Below are 19,281 nucleotides of genomic sequence, written 5' to 3'. Positions count from 1 at the left end.
GTTTACATTTAATTATGATTATTTCCAGGGATACACAACATCCTGAAATATATGTACTGTAGATGTTTTCAAATGGTTGAAACTGTTATTTAAAGGCTCAAAGCAGCTGTTTTTATATCAATATCAAATCATTTCTGGGTAACAATTAAGTACCTTACTGTAATAGATTTACATTCAAATGGGAAAAAATTGCTTTTTAGCAAAAACTATTTCTCAAGCAAGAATTTTGCTAGGACTGTCGGAGTGGTCTGAAAGGGGAGGGGAAAAATGAAAACTAGGTTTGGAAATCTCTTTGTTATTGGTCTATTAACCAATTTACGCATGTTGAAACTCTCGTCCCTGCAAACGTGCCGATTAGAAGGTCGTGTAGATTCTATTTTCAACCAACAACTATCAGGAATTAACACTGATCAAATTACTTTTTACAGTGTTAATTGCATCACCTGTTGTACAATATGATATAAAACACAGAAAAAAATCAAATACATTTTTTACTAACTAGGCAAGTCAGTTAAGAACAAATTCTTATTTTCAATGACGGCCTAGGAACAGTGGGTTAACTGCCTGTTCAGGGGCAGAACAAAATATTTGTACGGTTACTAGTCCAACGCTCTAACCACTAGGCTACCCTGCCACCCCATTGATGATTACACATGAGCTACACTGTTAGAATTTAAGTTAGAATTTATTTAAGTTTTAGAAGAAAATTTGAACGCTCACGAAATGCCTCTGAAGTCGTGAACTCAATGATATCACAACATATAAATAAAATAAAATTGTATTCGTCACATGCTTCATAAAACAACAGGTTTGGGCTAACAGTGGAATACTTACTTATGGGCCCTTCCCAACAATGCAGAGAGAACGGAAATAGAAAAATAATAGAAAAGTAAAACAAGTAATGAGCTCTAGTCAATGAACAGCATTCTCACGTAGAATAGGTGTTCCTTTTGTCCAAGTGGGAAAGGGCAGTGTGGAGTGCATAGAAATTGCGTCATCTGTGGATCTGTTCAGGCAGTAAGCGAATTGGAGTGGGTCCATGGTGTCTGGGATGATGGTATTGTGAGCCATTACCAACCAGCCTTTCAAAGCATTTCATGTCTACAGATGTGAGCTCATAGAAGGCATTTAGCTCATCTGGTAGGCTTGTGTCACTGGGCAGCTCATGGCTGGGTATCCCTTTGTAATCTGTGATAGTTTGCATGCCCTGCCACATCCATTGAGCATCAGAGCCGGTGTAGTAGGCTTTGCCTGTTTGATATAGGTGACTTAGTTATGCTACTGGGACAATCACCGGATTTTTGATACTCTTATACAGAGTGAATTACAGTAGTGAGTTTTTGTTGTACTTCCAAACACATTATTTACACTATTTTCTCTAGTGAAGGTTTATTTTATTAAAATATAACTTTTACATTTAAGGTATTTTTGCCACACATTTTTGGTTGTAGAGTAATTACATTGGTTGTTTCTACAACAATTAAACGTTGTTTATTTAAAGACACCTTTTTAAAAATGAATTTTACATACATTTTTGTCTCAGTTTTTGTCTCACAATGACTGCCCACGACTGACCTTTGAACGGCACAATGACTGAGCAAAGCGTAGTTATTTAATCACAGAGAAATAGACAGAGATAGTCATTTAAACTTTTGAAATGATTCAATTATTTTGTCAATTGACCAACTGGCATGGTCTTATCTTTTATCGAAATATAACTGTTGCAATTAAGTGACCCATTTCTGAAATTAGCCTATTTTTCAATTCAAAGTGTATTGGTCATGTGCACACGATAGGGTGTAAACCGGCAATAGGTTTGATATCGAAACTAGCTATAGCTTTAGGGAATCATTAGTCCAATATTCTAGCGATTTAACGAAAATGTTATCTTTAATTACATCGTTTCTTCCGAGTTTACCTGGATGGCTGACGCTCGATGCAACCCCCCTGGACAGTCTACTCCAAGGTGAGATGTTTGTATCGTTCTAGGCTACTCCGGGTAAAGGGCCTTCTCCTTGCTTGGTTTGTGCCGAATGCCTTTTTTTCAAGTTGCTACTCATGCTGTACATTTATTTTAAGAACCGATATTTTATAATACAATTCTGTTGATTACATGTTTTGTGTGACACAGGACTTATCGGCGCATGTGGGATCTCTGTTCTCTGTAACCTGTTGAGAGTACACGTATTCTTAGAGGCTGAAAGGTGAGAAACGTATACAACTATGGACAACTCCCAAAATATGACATTGGAAGATATGATTTCACTTGGGTCTCAGGCTACACTTCTTGTTATTATCATACCTTTTTAATTACATTGTAGTTAGGCTACATTGTTAGTTGTAATAGCGTTTGATAAATAAACAAACTGATTGTTGCTATACCTGTTTCCCTATAATTAGAATCTGGATGCAATTACCATATTATAGACAGGGACATTTAAAAACACGTGAGAAACAGGACCAAACCATATAGGCCTCTTGATGTAGTTTAATAATTTGTTCTATTGAATATTGTGCTTGATTTCGTCTCTATGAACAAAGACTGTAATGTGATTTACATTGTCAATAGTAATCAATGTATCCTTAGAAATCATTGATTTGTATTTCACTGCTTTGAAATTAATACTTTCTCTACTCAGTTCAAGCAACAAAAGCAGCAGTAAAGAGACATCTATGCAGAAGAAATCAAGGCATCAAGCCAGTGCTACATTTGGGCTGAGTGGAACTCTCCAGTTCTTGTTCCTGTCAGTGATGCTGGCTATAGTGGGCTCTCGGGTTGCCTCCCTGGTGGTTCTAGAGTTCTCCCTCAGAGCAGTGTCAGCTTGGGTCACAGCTGGACCAGTGAGGCACTTGCAAGATAATAACATAAATGTCACTTATAATTATATGAAAATCTCTCTCACATCTCCCATTCATCAGCCTTGATCCATCTCTAAATTAATTTCCCTCCTGCTCTCTGAATCTGCAGGAGTCCAGTAGGTTCCTACAGCAGCTGCTGGTCCAGTGCCAGTTCTCCCTGGGTTGTGCCCTCAGCTGCAGTCTCCATTTCCTCCACGAGGGGGCGCCGCAGCGCTGGCTCTGCCTCCTCCTAGCTGCAGGACTGAGCTGGTTCCTGGCCAGCCAGACTGGGCGCCTACGGCTCCATGTCACTGCACTGTACAAACTACACAGTTCCCAGCGCTACTGTGGAGTGTGCATTGCACTGCTCACATCAGGTTGCTCTTTGTTACCACACCTGACCAGGGCCCTTATGCTCAGCTTTGCAGTGGCTGCCATTTCCGCCATATCTATAATAAACAAACACTTCCTCTCAGCTACAGAAGCCCTCAGGTTCTGGACTCCACTGACAATCTGCTACACACTGCTGGTGGTGTATATGCAGGGTGAGAGACTGAACATACTGTATCCTGTATGGGGAAACGTTTAAGCAGCAGATTGTCAGATACTTGTTTTGTGGTATTTACAAAATACCCAAATAGTAAATGACAAGCATAGTGTTGTCATTCTCATTGAGAAAGCGTTCAACTGATGATAATTATTTTCTACTCAGAGGAGCAACATCGCCAGCCAAGTGGCCAAGCTGTTATAAACACAGTGGTGGTGCGTCTGGGGGGGCTCATGGTCCTGATGCTGACTGTCGGCCGCTGGGCAGATGTGCTCCATATCCTTCTATGCTTCCTGGGTGAGGCTGGCTGTCTGATACCCTCCAGAGACCTGTTGGATGCTACAACACAGGTGAGAATGATTCTCCTTCAATTTACCGTGCTGTTGCAGGTTGCCCTGCATCCATCAATCTATGTAAATATTTCTGTCATTTCAATTTATCTAACATAATATAAAATGTGTGTTTGTATGCAGGATATGGAGGAAGTTCCCAGACATTCCCAGGGTAGTGAGAACCGTAGGAGACACCTGACACCTGGCAAAGACCACCAGAGTTAAGTCATGGGAAGAAACTATTCGTGCTGGGAATCTTTCTTAGCAATAGTCTATTATATTCTATGATTATAATCATATGAATTATTGACAAGTGTTGCCTTTTATACCTAGGAAGGATATAATGAAAATAATAGTAAAATTGTATTATGACACATCTACTAACCTTTTGAATAAGGTACCTTGCAATAATGTTATTTTCACATAGAAATGCAGAGCTTTTGGGAGATAGAAATGATGCTCTTGCCTTTGTTTTCAAATATCACTGCCATTAAATTAAGCCAGAAGCTGTTTAGAATGCACAGAATGGACCTTATCAGCCCTGAAGTAATCTAACAAATACTGCTTTAGTGTAAAGCATTGGTTAAGGCTACATCATGTCATGTAACAGTAGCAGCTGCTGTAACAGTATCACTTCACACCAGAGATGTGATCATAATCCCCTGAACACAGGATGTTTATGGTATACAATTTCCTCTACTTTCTTTGGGTAGATTGTATTTCATCACAGGCAGGCTCTCCAGCGCAAGCTATGTCATATTATGTTAAAGTGGCAAGGAAAAGTATGTGAACCCTTTGGAAATACCTGGACTTCTGCATGAGTTGGTCATAAAATGTTATCTGATCTTCATCTAGGTCACAACAATAGACAAACACAGTCTGCTTAAACTAAACACACAAACAATTATAAGTTTTCATGTCTTTATTGAACACACCGTGTAAACATTCACAGTGCAAGATTGAAAAGTATGTGAACCCTTGGATTTAATAACTGGTTGACCCTCCTTTGGCAGCAATAACCTTAACCAAACGTTTTCTGTAGTTGCGGATCAGACCTGCACAACGGTCAGGAGGAATTTTGGACCATTCCTCTTTACAACACTGTTTCAGTTCAGCAATATTCTTGGGGTGTCTGGTGTGAACTGCTCTCTTGAGGTCATGCCCCAGCATCTCAATCAGGACTCTGAGGTCAGGACTCTGACTGGGCCACTCCAGAAGGCGTATCTTCTTCTGTTGAAGCCATCTGTTGTTGATTTACTTCTGTGTTTTAGGTCGTTGTCCTGTTGCATCATCCAACTTCTGTTGAGCTTTAAATGGCGGACAGATAGCCTTACATTCTCTTGCAAAATGTCTAGATAAACTTGGGAATTCATTTTTCCAGCGATGATAGCAAGCTGTCCAGGCCCTGAGGCAGAAAAGCAGCTCCAAACCATGATGCTCCCTCCACCATACTTTACAGTTGAGGTGAGGTTTTGATGTTGGTGTGCCTTTTTTTCTCCACACACAGTGTTGTGTTCCTTCCAAACAACTCAACTGTAGTTTCATCTGTACACAGAATATTTTGCAAGTAGCGCTGTGGAACATCCAGGTGCACTTTTGTAAACTTCAGACGTACAGCAATGTTTTTTTTGGACAGAAGCGGCTTCTTCCGTGATGTCCTCCCATGAACACCATCCTTGTTTAGTGTTTTACGTATCGTAGACTCGTCAACAGAGATGTTAGCATGTTCCAGAGTTTTCTGTAAGTCTTTAGCTGACACTGTAGGATTCTTCTTAAACTCACTGAGCATTCTGCGCTGTGCTCTTGCAGTCATCTTTGCAGGACGGCCACTCCTAGGGTGTAGCAACAGTGCTGAACTTTCTCTATTTATAGGCAATTTGCCTTACCATGGACTGATGAACATCAAGGCTTTTAGATATATTTTTGCAACCCTTTCCAGCTTCATGCATGTCAACAATTCTTAATCTTTGGTCTTCTGAGATCTCTTTTGTTCAAGGCATTGTTCACATCAGGCAATGCTTCTTGTGAATAGCAAACTCAAATTTTGTGAGTGTTTTTTAGGTCAAGGCAGCTCTAACCAACATCTCCAATCTTGTCTCGTTGATTGGACCAGGTTAGCTGACTCCAATTAGCTTTTGTAGAAGTAATTAGCCTAGGGGTTCACTTTTTTTCAACCTACAGTCGTTGCCAAAAGTTGAGAATGACACAGATATTAATTATCACAAAGTCTGCTGCCTCAGTGTCTTTAGATATTTTCGTCAGATGTTACTATGGAATACTGAAGTATAATTTCAAGCATTTCATAAGTGTCAAAGTGTTTTATTGACAATTACACGAAGTTGATGCAAAGAGTCAATATTTGCAGTGTTGACCCTTCTTTTTCAAGACCTCTGCAATCCGCCCTGGCATGCTGTCAATTAACTTCTGGGCCACTGATGGCAGCCGATTCTTGCATAATCAATGTTTGGAGTTTGTCAGAATTTGTGGGTTTTTGTTTGTCCACCCGCCTCTTGAGAATTGACCACAAGTTCTTAATGGGATTAAGGTCTGGGGAGTTTCCTGGCCATGGACCCAATATATCAATGTTTTGTTCCCCGGACCACTTAGTTATCACTTTTGCCTTATGGCAAGGTGCTCCATCATGCTGGAAAAAACATTGTTCGTCACCAAACTGTTCCTGGATGGTTGGGAGAAGTTGCTCTCTGAGGATGTGCTGGTACCATTCTTTATTCATGGCTGTGTTCTTAGGCAAAATTGTGAGTGAGCTGAGAAGCAACCCCACACATGAATGGTCTCAGGGTGCTTTACTGTTGGCATGACACAGGACTGATGGTAGCGCTCAACTTGTCTTCTCCGGACAAGGTTTTCTCCGGATGCCCCTAACAATAGGAAAGGGGATTCACGAGAGAAAATTACTTTACCCCAGTCCTCAGCAGTCCAATCCCTGTACCTTTTGCAGAATATCAGTCTGTCCCTGATGTTTTTCCTGGAGAAAAGTGGCTTCTTTGCTTCCCTTCTTGACACCACTCCATCCTCCAAAAGTCTTCGCCTCACTGTGCGTGCAGATGCACTCACACCTGCCTGCTGCCATTCCTGAGCAAGCTCTGTACTGGTGCTGCCCCGATCCCTCAGCTGAATCAACTTTAGGAGACGGTCCTGGCGTTTGCTGGACTTTCTTGGGCGCCCTGACGCCTTCTTCACAACAACTGAACCGCTTTCCTTGAAGTGCTTGATGATCGATAAATGGTTGATTCAGGTGCAATCTTACTGGCAGCAATATCCTTGCCCGTGAAGCCCTTTTTGTGCAAAGCAATGATGACGGCACATGTTTCCTTGCAGGTAACCATGGTTGACAGAGGAAGAACAATGATTCCAATCACCACCCTCCTTTTGAAGCTTCCAGTCTGTTATTTGAACTCAATCAGCATGACAGAGTGATCTTTAACCTTGTCCTCATCAACACTCACACCTGTGTTAACAAGAGAATCACTGACATGATATCAGCTGGTCCTTTTGTGGCAGGGCTGAAATGCAGCTGATTTTTTTTTTTTTGGGGGGGGGGGATTCAGTTCATTTGCATGGCAAAGAGGGACTTTGCAATGAATTGCAATTCATCTGATCACTCTTCATAACATTCTGGAGTATATGCAAATTGCCATCATATAAACTGAGGCAGCAGACTTTGTGAAAATGAATATTTGTGTCATTCTCAAAACTTTTGGCCACAACTGTACACTGTGAATGTTTAAATTATGTATTCAACATATACAAAAATACGATACATTGTGTGTTTATTAGTTTAAGCACACTGTTTGTCTATTGTTGTGACTTAGATGAAAATCATATGAAATTTGATGACACATTTATTCAGAAATACAGGTAATTCCAAAGGGTTCACATACTTTTTCTTGCCACTGTATATTAATGTGAACCATGCCAACTCATCTTGAAAATAAACTTGTACAAAATGGCTGAAGCATAATGTTGGCACTTGTAAGTCACACAAAATGGCGTTATACAAAATTACTCTTCAGGCTATTTTCAGAAAAGAGGAACAAACCAATCCCATAACTCACTGCATAGAAAGTGTCAAATCTAATAGTTTGAATTCTGATTGTTTTGAGTGTCTTCAGACACTCAAGTATATTACGTGTATGAATAAATTGACAATAATTACATCGAATATACCGAAACACTAAAATGTCAATTATGCCTCCCACAAAAAGCCTATTCGGCACAGTTTTCCTTGCTGTATGCAGTTCTCGTTTAAATCCGAAATTTATGGCACCCACAAACCAGATTTTTATCAGTCCTTTATCATTTGATAGCTGTTTTGAGAAACTGTTTATATGCGCCGATTTTATTTGACAGTGGGTGACTTATTTGCCTGCATCCAAAATGGGGCTTTGTTTATTCCGTTAATTTATTCCATGATCTGTTGAAGAAATGTGGATAATAAAACGGTGCCGCATTTTCAAAATAATCCAGGGTCGACCAAGACCGAAGTTGTAAAGGACATTGGCATGGTATAGGTTCGGTAGTTCCACCACAATGTTTTTAGGCAATACGAACATTTTACAATCCACGATGTTATGGTAGACTATTAAGCTGTTCCTTTTTTCATCAGAACGATGAATTCGTTGAGTTTACTGGAAGGACACGATTATTTCCAACAGCGCTCAAGTATGGATTTCTAAAAATAAAAATAAACTGTGGGAATTATAATTTTCCTGTACCTCCTCTGACGGCTGGACTCTACTGTAGCTTATTTCTAGAAATGTCTCTATTGACCCCTTGGTAGCATGCCATACGCATGCGTCCTTGTTCCAAAATGCAGATCCTTTTTTTACCGCATTGCAGCGCATGCCTACGTAGGCCAACTCGTTTTCAAAATTCGTTATCAATCTTTATTCAAACTGTCCATTAGATTTCATGAAACCTTCACTGTAAACTGTATCATTCCTTCAAGCAATTTGATATTTAACTAGCCTACTGCACTTGCAAAACCATGGACGTTGACCTATAGGCTATCATATCTTATCACATTGTATACTTGGTTTTTTGGACTTGTTGTGCCTGATTTCTGCTGGCAAAAGTGTTTAATTACTGACATTGTGGTATAGGCACTAAATTGAAATGGCATTGCAACTCATTTACTTATTCAAAAGGGAAAATATATATTTTGTACACTGCTAGGTATGTTATAGATTCAATGGTAAAAAACGTTGAAACAACAACTTAAAAATAGGTTGGGGACACCATATTCACTAAATACAAAGGTGCTGGATGAAGTTCACCCTCCACTATATAATTGGTTGTCATAAGTTATGATCCTTGAGGGGCAGTTGAGCAGTACAATGATCACTGTTATAGAGGTATGGGTTAACCATTCTCTCTCGTGACAATTGTGTGATATATTTCTCTTGTTTTCACTCTGTGTTCCTCATGTGGATTTCAAACTATGTTCTGCTCATTCAGAAGAACAGATATGTTTAGTTCTTGCAGATATGAAAAAAGTATAGTCTGTTTGTGCTTGCTCCAATACTGCATTTTTCAGGTATAGCCTGTCTTATTCACGGTTCAAATCGGGGTTTGTAGGTGATGGTACTGTCCACCAAATTGGTGGCCCTTCCATTGTGGTCTGTTTATTTCCTAATGTTAAAGGTCCAATTCAGCCGTTTTTATCTCAATTTTAAATAATTTATTTGTAACAATTAAGCACTTAACTGATTGTTTTCAGTTAAAATGGTAAAAAAATAAATAAATAAAGCTTCTTAGCAAAGAGCAATTTCTCAAGCAAGAATTATGCTAGGACTGTGGGAATGGTCTGAGTGGGAAGGGGACAACTGAAAACTAGCTGTTATTGGTAGAAAGGTTTTACTCTCTTTGTGGGTTTTTAACAAATTTACCGCCATGCGCATGCACGTGTGTCTCAGAGGGTATCTTTGTGTCTCAGTTGCTATGTGTGCAACCTGAACTTGTGACGTGTTCCAGGGCATCAGTATTAACACGTACATTTGAAGTCGGAAGTTTACATACACCTTAGCCAAATACATTTAAACTCAGTTTTTCACAATTCCTGACATTTAATCTGAGTAAAAATTCCCTGTTTTATGTGAGTTAGGATCACCACTTTATTTTAAGAATTTTGAAATGTCAGAATAACAGTAGAGAGAATGGTTTATTTCAGCTTTTATTTCATTCAGACCCATTTGCGACCAAGCTTTAACTTCCTGAATGATGTCTTGAGATGTTGCCGCAGTATATCAACAAAAAATTTCCCCCCTCATGATGCCATCTATTTTGTGAAGTGCACCAGTCCCTCCTGCAGCAAAGCACCCCCAGAACATGATGCTGCCACCCTGTGCTTCACGGTTGGGATGGTGTTCTTCAGCTTGCAAGCATCCCCCTTTTTCCTCCAAACATAACAATGGTCATTATGGCCAAACAGTTCTATTTTTGTTTCATCAGATCAGAGGACATTTCTCCAAAAAGTAAGATATTCGTCCCCATGTGCAGTTGCAAACCATAGTCAGGCTTTTTTATGGCGGTTTTGGAGCTGTGGCTTCTTAGGACTCGTTTACTGTGGATATAGATACTTTTGTACCCGTTTCCTCCAGTATCTTCACAAGGTCCATTGCTGTTATTCTGGGATTGATTTGCAATTTTCACACTTTTTGCACCAAAGCACGTTCATCTCTAGGAAACAGAACATGTGTCTCTTTCCTGAGCGGTATGACAGCTGCGTGGTCCCATAGTGTTTATACTTGCGTACTATTGTTTGTTCAGATGAAATTTGTACCTTCAGGTGTTGGAAATTGCTCCCAAGGATGAACCAGACTTGTGGAGGTACACCCCCAATTGACTGAAATTATGTCAAGTAGCTTGACAGAAACTTCTAAAGCCATGACATAATTTTCTGGAATTTTCCAAGCTGTTTAAAAGGTTCTTTCTTGCAGATTTTCTCAAGCTCTGTTAAATTAGAAGGGGAGCAGCAGTGAACAGCAATCTTCAAGTCTTTCCACAGATTTTCAATGGGATTCAAGTCTGGACTTTGGGCACTCAAGGTCTTTTACTTTCACATTCTTGTTCTGAAGCCATTCCAGCTTTGCTTTGGCTGTATGCTTGGGGTCATTGTCCTGTTGGAATGTAAATGTTCACCCTAGTCTAAGGTCATTTGCACTCTGAAGCAAGTTCTCATTAAGGATTTGCCTGTATTTGGCTCCATTCATTGTTCCCTCTATCCTTACCAGTCTCTCAGTCCCTGCCGCTGAAAAGCATCCCCATAGCATGCCACTACCATGCTTCAGAGTAGGGATGGTATTAGATGGGTGATGAGCTGTGCCTGGTTTTCTCCAGACATAGCGCTTTGCATTCAGGCCAGAGTTAATTTTTTGTCTCATCAGAACACATAATCTTTTGCCTTTCACATGCCTTTTTGCAAACTCCAGGCATGCTATCATGTGCCCTTTTCTCAGGAGTGGCTTCCGTCTGGCCACTCTCCCATAAAGTCAAGTTTGGAGGAATGCTGTAGAGATTGTTAAGGAACTCTGTAGTTCTGTCAGAGTGTTCATTTGGTTCTTGGTCACCTCCCTGACCAAGGTCCTTCTTGCCCGGTTGCTCAGTTTGGTCGTAAGACCAGCTCTAGGCTGGTCATTTATTTATTATTTTCAATAATTTCTTGAAAATAATACATTTCTATAAACTTATAAATACCGTATGAGCTTAGTACAAATGTCTAATAAATGTTTTATTCTCCATTGTTTGTTTTTGTCATTTGGGTCTTTGAATAGCAACTGAAGCCTACAGTTCTTTTTTTTATTCTAATACCACTTCTTATGTATACTTTGTGACACTATTCAATGTCACAAAGTAAAACATTATTCAGTGGCCTGTTGTAGGACTGCTTGCCAGGTGCTATCTGTCTCTGTGAAACATTCTATTCACACCCTCCTACCCAAACCCCAAACTCACACATCGATACCCACGCATGCGCAAGACGAAAGGCGATCTCGTCTGAAAGCGAAAAAAATAGTTCTCACACAGTGCCACGCGTGCGCTGTGTGCGCCTCATTACGAGCAAGGTTGCTGCATCTTTTTTAGGTAGCTACAAGCGTTCTTTCGACAGCCAAAGGGTCGCATGGTGTCAGGGACGCGCCTAGTCACGGGAACAGTAATACAGCGCGTGCTCGTAAGCCCGGATCGCGCTTAGACAGCAAAGGGAATCAAACAGCGTGCAAGAATTGAACCCCAATGGTTACATTGGGCCAGAACATGCAGTCGATGATCTACGCACAATACTTCGCTGCGCTCAATTTCACAACGTATTTGACTTTGTATCGGAGAAGATAAGGACATCAAACTCATCTGTATGATCGGGGGACAGGAGCGCACAGTATGGTCCGGGAAACCAGACATTTATGGGTGGGAAATTTACCCGAAAATGTACGAGAGGAGAAGATCATTGAACATTTCAAACGGTGAGTAACGCCAAATATTTCACCGAGTAACGTTATCCCACAACTGTCAGCATCTGTCTGCCTGATTCCCCTTAAATCAGAGGGAGATCAATTCTGGATCGAATTGCCCAGGCAAGTGACAGCCTGGCTAACCCACTGCCAACAAACCAGCAACCCAATGCAAACAACTCGGGTGAAGAGGAAGATAGATATTATAACTAACTAAATAACATGAGTTTACCAATTGCTATCTTATGGCCCATTTACCTGGATTTCGAGGTCTTTTGCAAGCCACTTCTCACACGCGGTGGACTTAGAAATAGCTTAGGTAGCTAGTTAATTACTTTAGAAAACAGCTAGCTAGCGCCACTGAACAATCGTGCCACTGTAGCAGCCTGCTGGTTGTGGTGTGTTAAGACCGAGCGACTTGGCTTGTTTCAAAGTTATGCCATGGTATAGCCTAATTAAAACTTGCCAGTTGTGGAGTGTCTCCAGCAATGGAATTGTAACGAACCATGCAGTGGCTAGAAGTCTGTCAGCAATCAATCATAGTTCTAAAATCAAAACATACTGCCCACGTGCAATGTACTCACACCTTCGAAGCATGTTAATCACTACTTCGCATCAATGTTTTTCCTTGATGCAACTGCTCGCTGTTCAGCCAAGTGATGGTTCATTGTGAGATCAACTGCCATTGCTGGGCCCCACCGCAACATTTGTTGCAAATTTCAAGTAGTTTCAAAGTGTCAAGTTCCGCTGAGGCTCTGCAACGTAAAAAATATTGAGGTGATGCAGAGCTGACTTGCCAGCAGCATCATACTGTGTGTGACTATTGGCCTCAATCAGCCAAATAATGGAATTAAATGTCAGTTGACAATCAACATGTTTTTCAAAATAAACTGAAATGATAATTGAATGCATGTATGGTTGCCTGATTTGTTATTCAAATGAGTAATATAGCCTAACATTTCGTAGGCCTATAGGTAACAGCCTACAATTTCAAGATTGTCCCCTTCTTTACATTGGTTGCATTCATAAATTGTGTAAACAAACGACAATAATGACGACCATAAGCCCTAATTAAACTGTCAACGTAGGAATCAGAATCACGGTGATTATAAGGCACTGATCATATTCCCTATTGGTAGCCTACATGATTGTCGATATAGTTAACCCTATATAAACTATAGGCTATTGGAACATTATGTTTCACTTCTGAAATGTAAAGGGCGATATTGCCATCGCTCCATTATTATTACTTCACATTTTTACATTTTTTGTCAAATCTGACTGTGTGATGGATGGTAAACTATATAGCTTTTGTGCATTTAACAAACATTTCCCAACATCTGAATTGGGCTAAATTTGGTTATTGTCTTGACACTGTGCGCTCTAGTTCCTACTGGCTGTCAAAGAAAAAACAGGCCGCCTATCTGTCGAGCTAGGCAGGAGGAGTAGCCTAATTAAAATACGCGATATCCGTATTATTTCTTTCCGTTAGCTGAAGTGCTGCATTTTTAAGTTACAACATTATGGCTGTATGTCCTAAGTGGCCTATTTCTGCCACGGTTTCCAGCGCAGGTTTTGCTAAAGAGACAAACAGCGTATTCTCATCAGACCATTATGACTGGCAATTTCTGACTGTATTTTGTAGGTTAATCTCAAACGGATGTTCATTTAGGCCTAGTTTCATTGAATTTAATCCTTAATCTTTGATGTTATGTTCAGATGCATGCATGAATTCTGGTAACCTATCTGCTTTTCAAATCTTGCGGTGCATTTATGTCATCCTTATGATTTTCATGCATTATGTCATAGAAATGTAATATGCATAGACTATTAAAAAATTTGACAATTGATCACAGACATTTTGATTTTGTTTTGAAGATGAGGCATTCGAGGTAATGAGTGCGCATGGAAAAACATTTCGGGTGCTCACTGCTCGTCAAGCAGCTTCTGGTTATATTGTAACAAACAAAGAAGCAGACAGCGTATGCAGGTGCATGACAGCTGAGTGTGTGATAGGAGTCATTGAAGATGGGGGACGGCAGAATGAGTAAGCAGTGTGAACGGGTTTCTAAAATGGCGTCGGAGGCTATTCAATGTGGGAACTGGCATACCTTAGAGTCTACACTTATGAGCATTCTCTGGGTGTCGGTCGGACATTAAGCAGAAATAGATAGATGTGTGTTCTGTGGTTTTCATTTTCTCCCTGAATATAAAAAAGTGTTGTATTGAGTAGTCTAAGCTTCCCAAGACGTTGGCAAATAACTCGAATCAGAAATAACATCGTAACTGTAATATTCCAGTTGTTTTATAGACGCCATAGGCTACAATGGAAATACATTTTAAGGCAATAACCCATTTTAATTATAGGCTATATCCAGGGAAACGATTGAAATCACTTTTTCCTCTGTGAAATAAACTTGAATTTTCCTTGCATAAAACAGTTGCACTTTCCGTATTAAAATGTAGAAGCCCATATAGCTATATTTCTCTTTAGCAAGCCTTATTGGAAGGACAAGTGAAATGATCCCATATTGCGTAATACATCGGGTTTGCACCCACAAGCAAGAGGAGGGCTCCACAGTGCGACCATTTTACTCTTATATGCGCCAAAATACATATAGCTTTCAGACCTGATATTTTAATTTAGGAGCACCAGTGCGCTTAGACAAATGAAGGATTCAAGCATTCATTTTTTATTGTGCATGTATTTGTTTGCGCCTACGTTTTTCAATTTACGCGCATACGTGCTCCTTGTAACAACAACAACACTCAGTGTAGAGCCCTGGGTCCTCATTTATAACCTTTAAGTAAATTAACACGAAATATCTGAGCACAAAAATATTGAGAATTGTTTACATGGCGCACGCCATACATCCCCATGTTTCCCGTTATAAATCAAACCTGTCATAAAAAAGTGCGCGCGTTAACGAGCATTATAACGCTGCCTGAAACACGCCCATAATTAATATTTTGTTGTGACAAAACCAGCCTGTATACTTTGGAAGTATTGGAACTAGACCAAGACCGTATCTAAAGGAAATGGCAATGGATTGATTAAAATTTATTTGGAGGTGTTGGCAGAACGTTTTTTTTTTCCAGTGACATTTGCTGTATTCAATTAATCAATCCAATGTATTTATGAAGCCCTTTTTACATCAGCTGATGTCACAAAGTGCTGTACAGAAATCCAGCCTAAAATCCCAAACAGCAAGCAATGCAGGTGTAGAAGCATGGTGGTTAGGAAAAACTCCCTAGGAAGAAACCTAGAGAGGAACCAGGCTATGAGGGGCGGCCAGTCCTCTTCTGGCTGTGCTGGGTGGAGATTATAACAGAACATGGCCAAGATGTTCAAACGTTCATAGATGACCAGCAGGGTCAAATAATAATCACAATCATCACAGTGGTTGTAGAGGGTGCACCTCAGGAGTAAATGTCAGTTGGCTTTTCATAGCTCATCATTCATAGTATCTCTACCGCATCTGCTTTCTCTAGAGAGTTGAAAACAGCAGGTCTGAGACAAGGTAGCATGTCCGGTGAACAGGTCAGGATTCCATAGCCGCAGGCAGAACAGTTGAAACGAGCAGCAGCACAACCAGGTGGACTGGGGGACAGCAAGGAGTCATCAGGCCAGGTAGTGGGGAGAGGGATAGACACTTAAATTCACACCGGATAAGAAAGGAGAAATACTCCAGATATAACAGACTGACCCTAGCCCCCTGACACAAACTATGGCAGCATAAATACTGATTGCAAATTGTTGTGGACCTGTTAACAAATCGTTTGAATGCAGCAATGTTTGCATTCACTTTTTCCCTAACCTAAATATGCTGCACTGTCTGAGAATTCTGAAACATTTTCCGCTTTGAAAAAAATGAACTACGGTAGGCCTAGTTAGTTTGCATTGAAGTGTGTAGGCTACCACTATCTGTTCACCTATTACATTCTACTGTATACTATAAACTGTGCTCCCTGCCCAATGCATAGAGCAAAAGCTTGAAATTATAATATCCTTTCTAATAGGCACAATTTAAATGAGAGATGAACATGGTCATTTGTTGTATGGCTACTTCGGGAATATGAACTCTGCTGTCTCAACATGGCCAGAAAAGGTGAGGAATTTATTCTGCAATGGTTATGAAAAATGTACATGTTTCTAAATTAAATATTGTCTACTCGAGAGATTTGACTTGCCAAGCGTGTCAAGGCAAAGGGTGTCTACTTTGAAGAATCTCTAATATGAAATATATTTTGATTTAACCTTTTTTTGGTTATTACATGATTTCATGTGTGTTATTTCATAGTTCTGATGTCTTCACTATTATTCTACCATGTAAAGAATAAAGAAAAACTGAAAAATGAGTCGGTGACCAAACTTTTGACTGGTACTGAATACTGAACAAGAATATAAATGCAGCATGCAACAATTTCAAAGATTTTACTGAGTTACAGTTCATATAAGGAAATCGGTCAATTTTAAATAAATTAATTGGGGCCTTTTCTATGGATTTTACATAACTGGGCAGGGGCTCAGCCATGGGTGAGCTTTTTCTACCACAAAAGGACTTTATTACAGACAGAAATACGCCTCAGCGTTAACTTGAAACGTATAAATGCCAACTTTTGCGTGAAAACAGGCGCACACATATTTTGGGGCATATTTTGTGCGTACCCAACATTTATAAATGAGGCCCCGGAAGAGCAAACCAGAATTTCACGTGTGTGTATATATGCTGCATTGTGCAGACCTCAGAGTTCCATCTTTGAATAACTTAAGGGACCTTTCTCATAACTAGAATACATGATATTGAATGTACAGTATATCGCAAAAGTGAGTACACCCCTCATATTTTTGTAAATATTTGAGTATATCTTTTCATGTGACAACACTGAAGAAATTACACTTTGCTACAATGTAAAGTAGTGAGTGTACAGCTTGTATAACAGTAAATTTGCTGTCCCCTCAAAATAACTCAACACACAGCCATTAATGTCTAAACCGCTGGCAACAAAAGTGAGTACACCCCTAAGTGGAAAATGTCCAAATTGGGCCCAAAGTGTCAATATTTTGTGTGGCCACCATCATTTTTCAGCACTGCCTTAACCCTCTTGGGCATGGAGTTCACCAGAGCTTCACAGGTTGCCACTGGAGTCCTCTTCCACTCCTCCATGATGACATCACGGAGCTGGTGGATGTTAGAGACCTTGCACTCCTCCACCTTCCGTTTGAGGATGCCCCACAGGTGCTCAATTGGGTTTAGGTCTGGAGACATGCTTGGCCAGTCCATCACCTTTACCCTCAGCTTCTTTAGCAAGGCAGTGGTCGTCTTGGAGGTGCGTTTGGGTTCGTTATCATGTTGGAATACTGCCCTCAGTATGTCACAGTACATGTTGGCGTTCATGGTTCCCTCAATGAACTGTAGCTCCCCAGTGCCGGCAGCACTCATGCAGCCCCAGACCATGACACTCCCACCACCACGCTTGACTGTAGGCAAGACACACTTGTCTTTGTACTCCTTACCTGGTTGCCGCCACACACGCTTGACACCATCTGAACCACAATTTTATCTTGGTCTCATCAGACCACAGGACATGGTTCCAGTAATCTATGTCCTTAGTCTGCTTGTCTTCAGCAAACTGTTTGCGGGCTTTCTTGTGCATCATCTTTAGAAGAGGCTTCCTTCTGGGACGACAGCCATGCAGACCAATTTGATGCAGTGTACGGCGTATGGTCTGAGCACTGACAGGCTGACCCCCCCCCCCCCCCACCCCACCCCACCCCACCCCACCCCTTCAACCTCTGCAGCAATGCTGGCAGCACTAATACGTCTATTTCCCAAAGACAACCTCTGGATATGACACTGAGCAAGTGCACTCCACTTCTTTGGTTGACCATGGCGAGGCCTGTTCTGAGTGGAACCTGTCCAGTTAAACCACTGTATGGTCTTGGCCACCGTGCTGCAGCTCCATTTCAGTTTCTTGGCAATCTTCTTATAGCCCAGGCCATCTTTATGTAGAGCAACAATTATTTTTTTCAGATCCTCAGAGAGTTCTTTGCCATGAGGTGGCATGTTGAACTTCCAGTGACCAGTCAGTATGAGGGAGTGTAAGAGCGATGACACCAAATTTAACACACCTGCTCACCATTCACACCTGAGACCTTGTAACACTAACGAGTCACATGACACCGGGGAGGGAAAATGGCTAATTGGGCCCAATTTGGACATTTTCACTTAGGGGTGTACTCACTTTTGTTGCCAGCGGTTTAGACATTAATGGCTGTGTGAGTTATTTTGTGGGGACAGCAAATTTACACTGTTATACAAGCTGTACACTCACTACTTTACATTGTAGCAAAGTGTAATTTCTTCAGTGTTGTCACATGAAAAGATGTACTCAAATATTTACAAAAATGTGAGGTGTGTACTCGCTTTTGTGATATACTGTATGTACAGGTAACTCCCAAAATACAGGAAACACTTGAGGTCATGAGGGATAGGCCTACAAAGTATATTGAATGCAGGTGCTTCCACACAGGTGTGGTTCCTGAGTTAATTGAAACATTTCAGCTTTAAAGTCAATGCCAAACAAAGTTTAACAAACCATACAACTCGATGCACAAGGACTACGTTGAGCAATTTAAACAGGACATTTCACAAAAACACTTTTAGTGGAGGAACTTTGCAGATGCAAAGTTTGATAACAGAATTAAAGTAAAATCTCCCTCAGTTTATGGGACTAAGTTTTCCATAAACTCTTAAGTATCTAATTAAGATTCAGAGATGTCTGCAGAAAGAATGGGGTGTCAGCTATGACGTGACACCTTGGGTTTCATTATTATTATTTTTGGCTATTGAACTATGGTAGGTGAAGTGGATTCACATCCGGTAACGGAATTACATCATGGGTCTCTGATCTGTATTATACAGAAATGCCTAATTACGGATATGAATATCATTCTCTTACTTCATGGTAATGTATCATGGTACACTAAGGTAGAAATATGCAATATTCTTCTTTTGCATATCTGGGTATTATTGTAATGAGTTCTGCCACAAAACAAGAACACTTTTGTTAGTTTCAGATTTGGTCTGGTCAG

General features: G+C 40.5%; 2 protein-coding genes across 5 annotated transcripts in view; both read left to right on the top strand.

The window, feature by feature from the left end:
* The first annotated feature begins 1,562 nt into the window (after nucleotides 1-1,562).
* LOC139368662 (transmembrane protein 82) lies at nucleotides 1,563-9,486 on the top strand. The gene is made up of 6 exons (XM_071107829.1): nucleotides 1,563-1,966; nucleotides 2,132-2,204; nucleotides 2,640-2,841; nucleotides 2,969-3,383; nucleotides 3,551-3,735; nucleotides 3,859-9,486. The coding sequence occupies exons 1-6, from the start codon at nucleotides 1,882-1,884 to the stop codon at nucleotides 3,940-3,942; spliced, it is 1,044 nt and encodes a 347-aa protein (XP_070963930.1). The 5' UTR covers nucleotides 1,563-1,881; the 3' UTR covers nucleotides 3,943-9,486.
* Nucleotides 9,487-11,904: 2,418 nt separating this feature from the next.
* The window catches only part of LOC139368660 (spen family transcriptional repressor), a 49,361-nt gene continuing 41,984 nt past the window's right edge, over nucleotides 11,905-19,281 (top strand). For all 4 annotated transcript variants that reach the window (XM_071107827.1, XM_071107825.1, XM_071107826.1 and 1 more), the window contains exon 1: nucleotides 11,905-12,197. In XM_071107827.1, the coding sequence (XP_070963928.1) occupies nucleotides 12,115-12,197 (83 nt within the window). In that variant the 5' untranslated portion in view covers nucleotides 11,905-12,114. The remainder of the gene's footprint in view (nucleotides 12,198-19,281) is intronic.

The sequence above is a fragment of the Oncorhynchus clarkii genome, chromosome 16 (assembly GCF_045791955.1).
Source record: "Oncorhynchus clarkii lewisi isolate Uvic-CL-2024 chromosome 16, UVic_Ocla_1.0, whole genome shotgun sequence".
NCBI lineage: Eukaryota > Metazoa > Chordata > Actinopteri > Salmoniformes > Salmonidae > Oncorhynchus > Oncorhynchus clarkii.
This window is presented reverse-complemented; position numbering and strand designations above follow the sequence as displayed.

What these genes read in the sequence shown, in the direction of transcription:
- LOC139368662 (XM_071107829.1), top strand. Translation starts at nt 1,882, where the DNA reads ATGTTATCTTTAATTACATCGTTTCTTCCGAGTTTACCTGGATGGCTG. An exon ending in CTTGGGTCACAGCTGGACCA is followed by an intron (nt 2,842 to 2,968) that starts GTGAGGCACTTG and finishes CTGAATCTGCAG; the next exon opens with GAGTCCAGTAGGTTCCTACA. An exon ending in GCTGGTGGTGTATATGCAGG is followed by an intron (nt 3,384 to 3,550) that starts GTGAGAGACTGA and finishes TTTTCTACTCAG; the next exon opens with AGGAGCAACATCGCCAGCCA.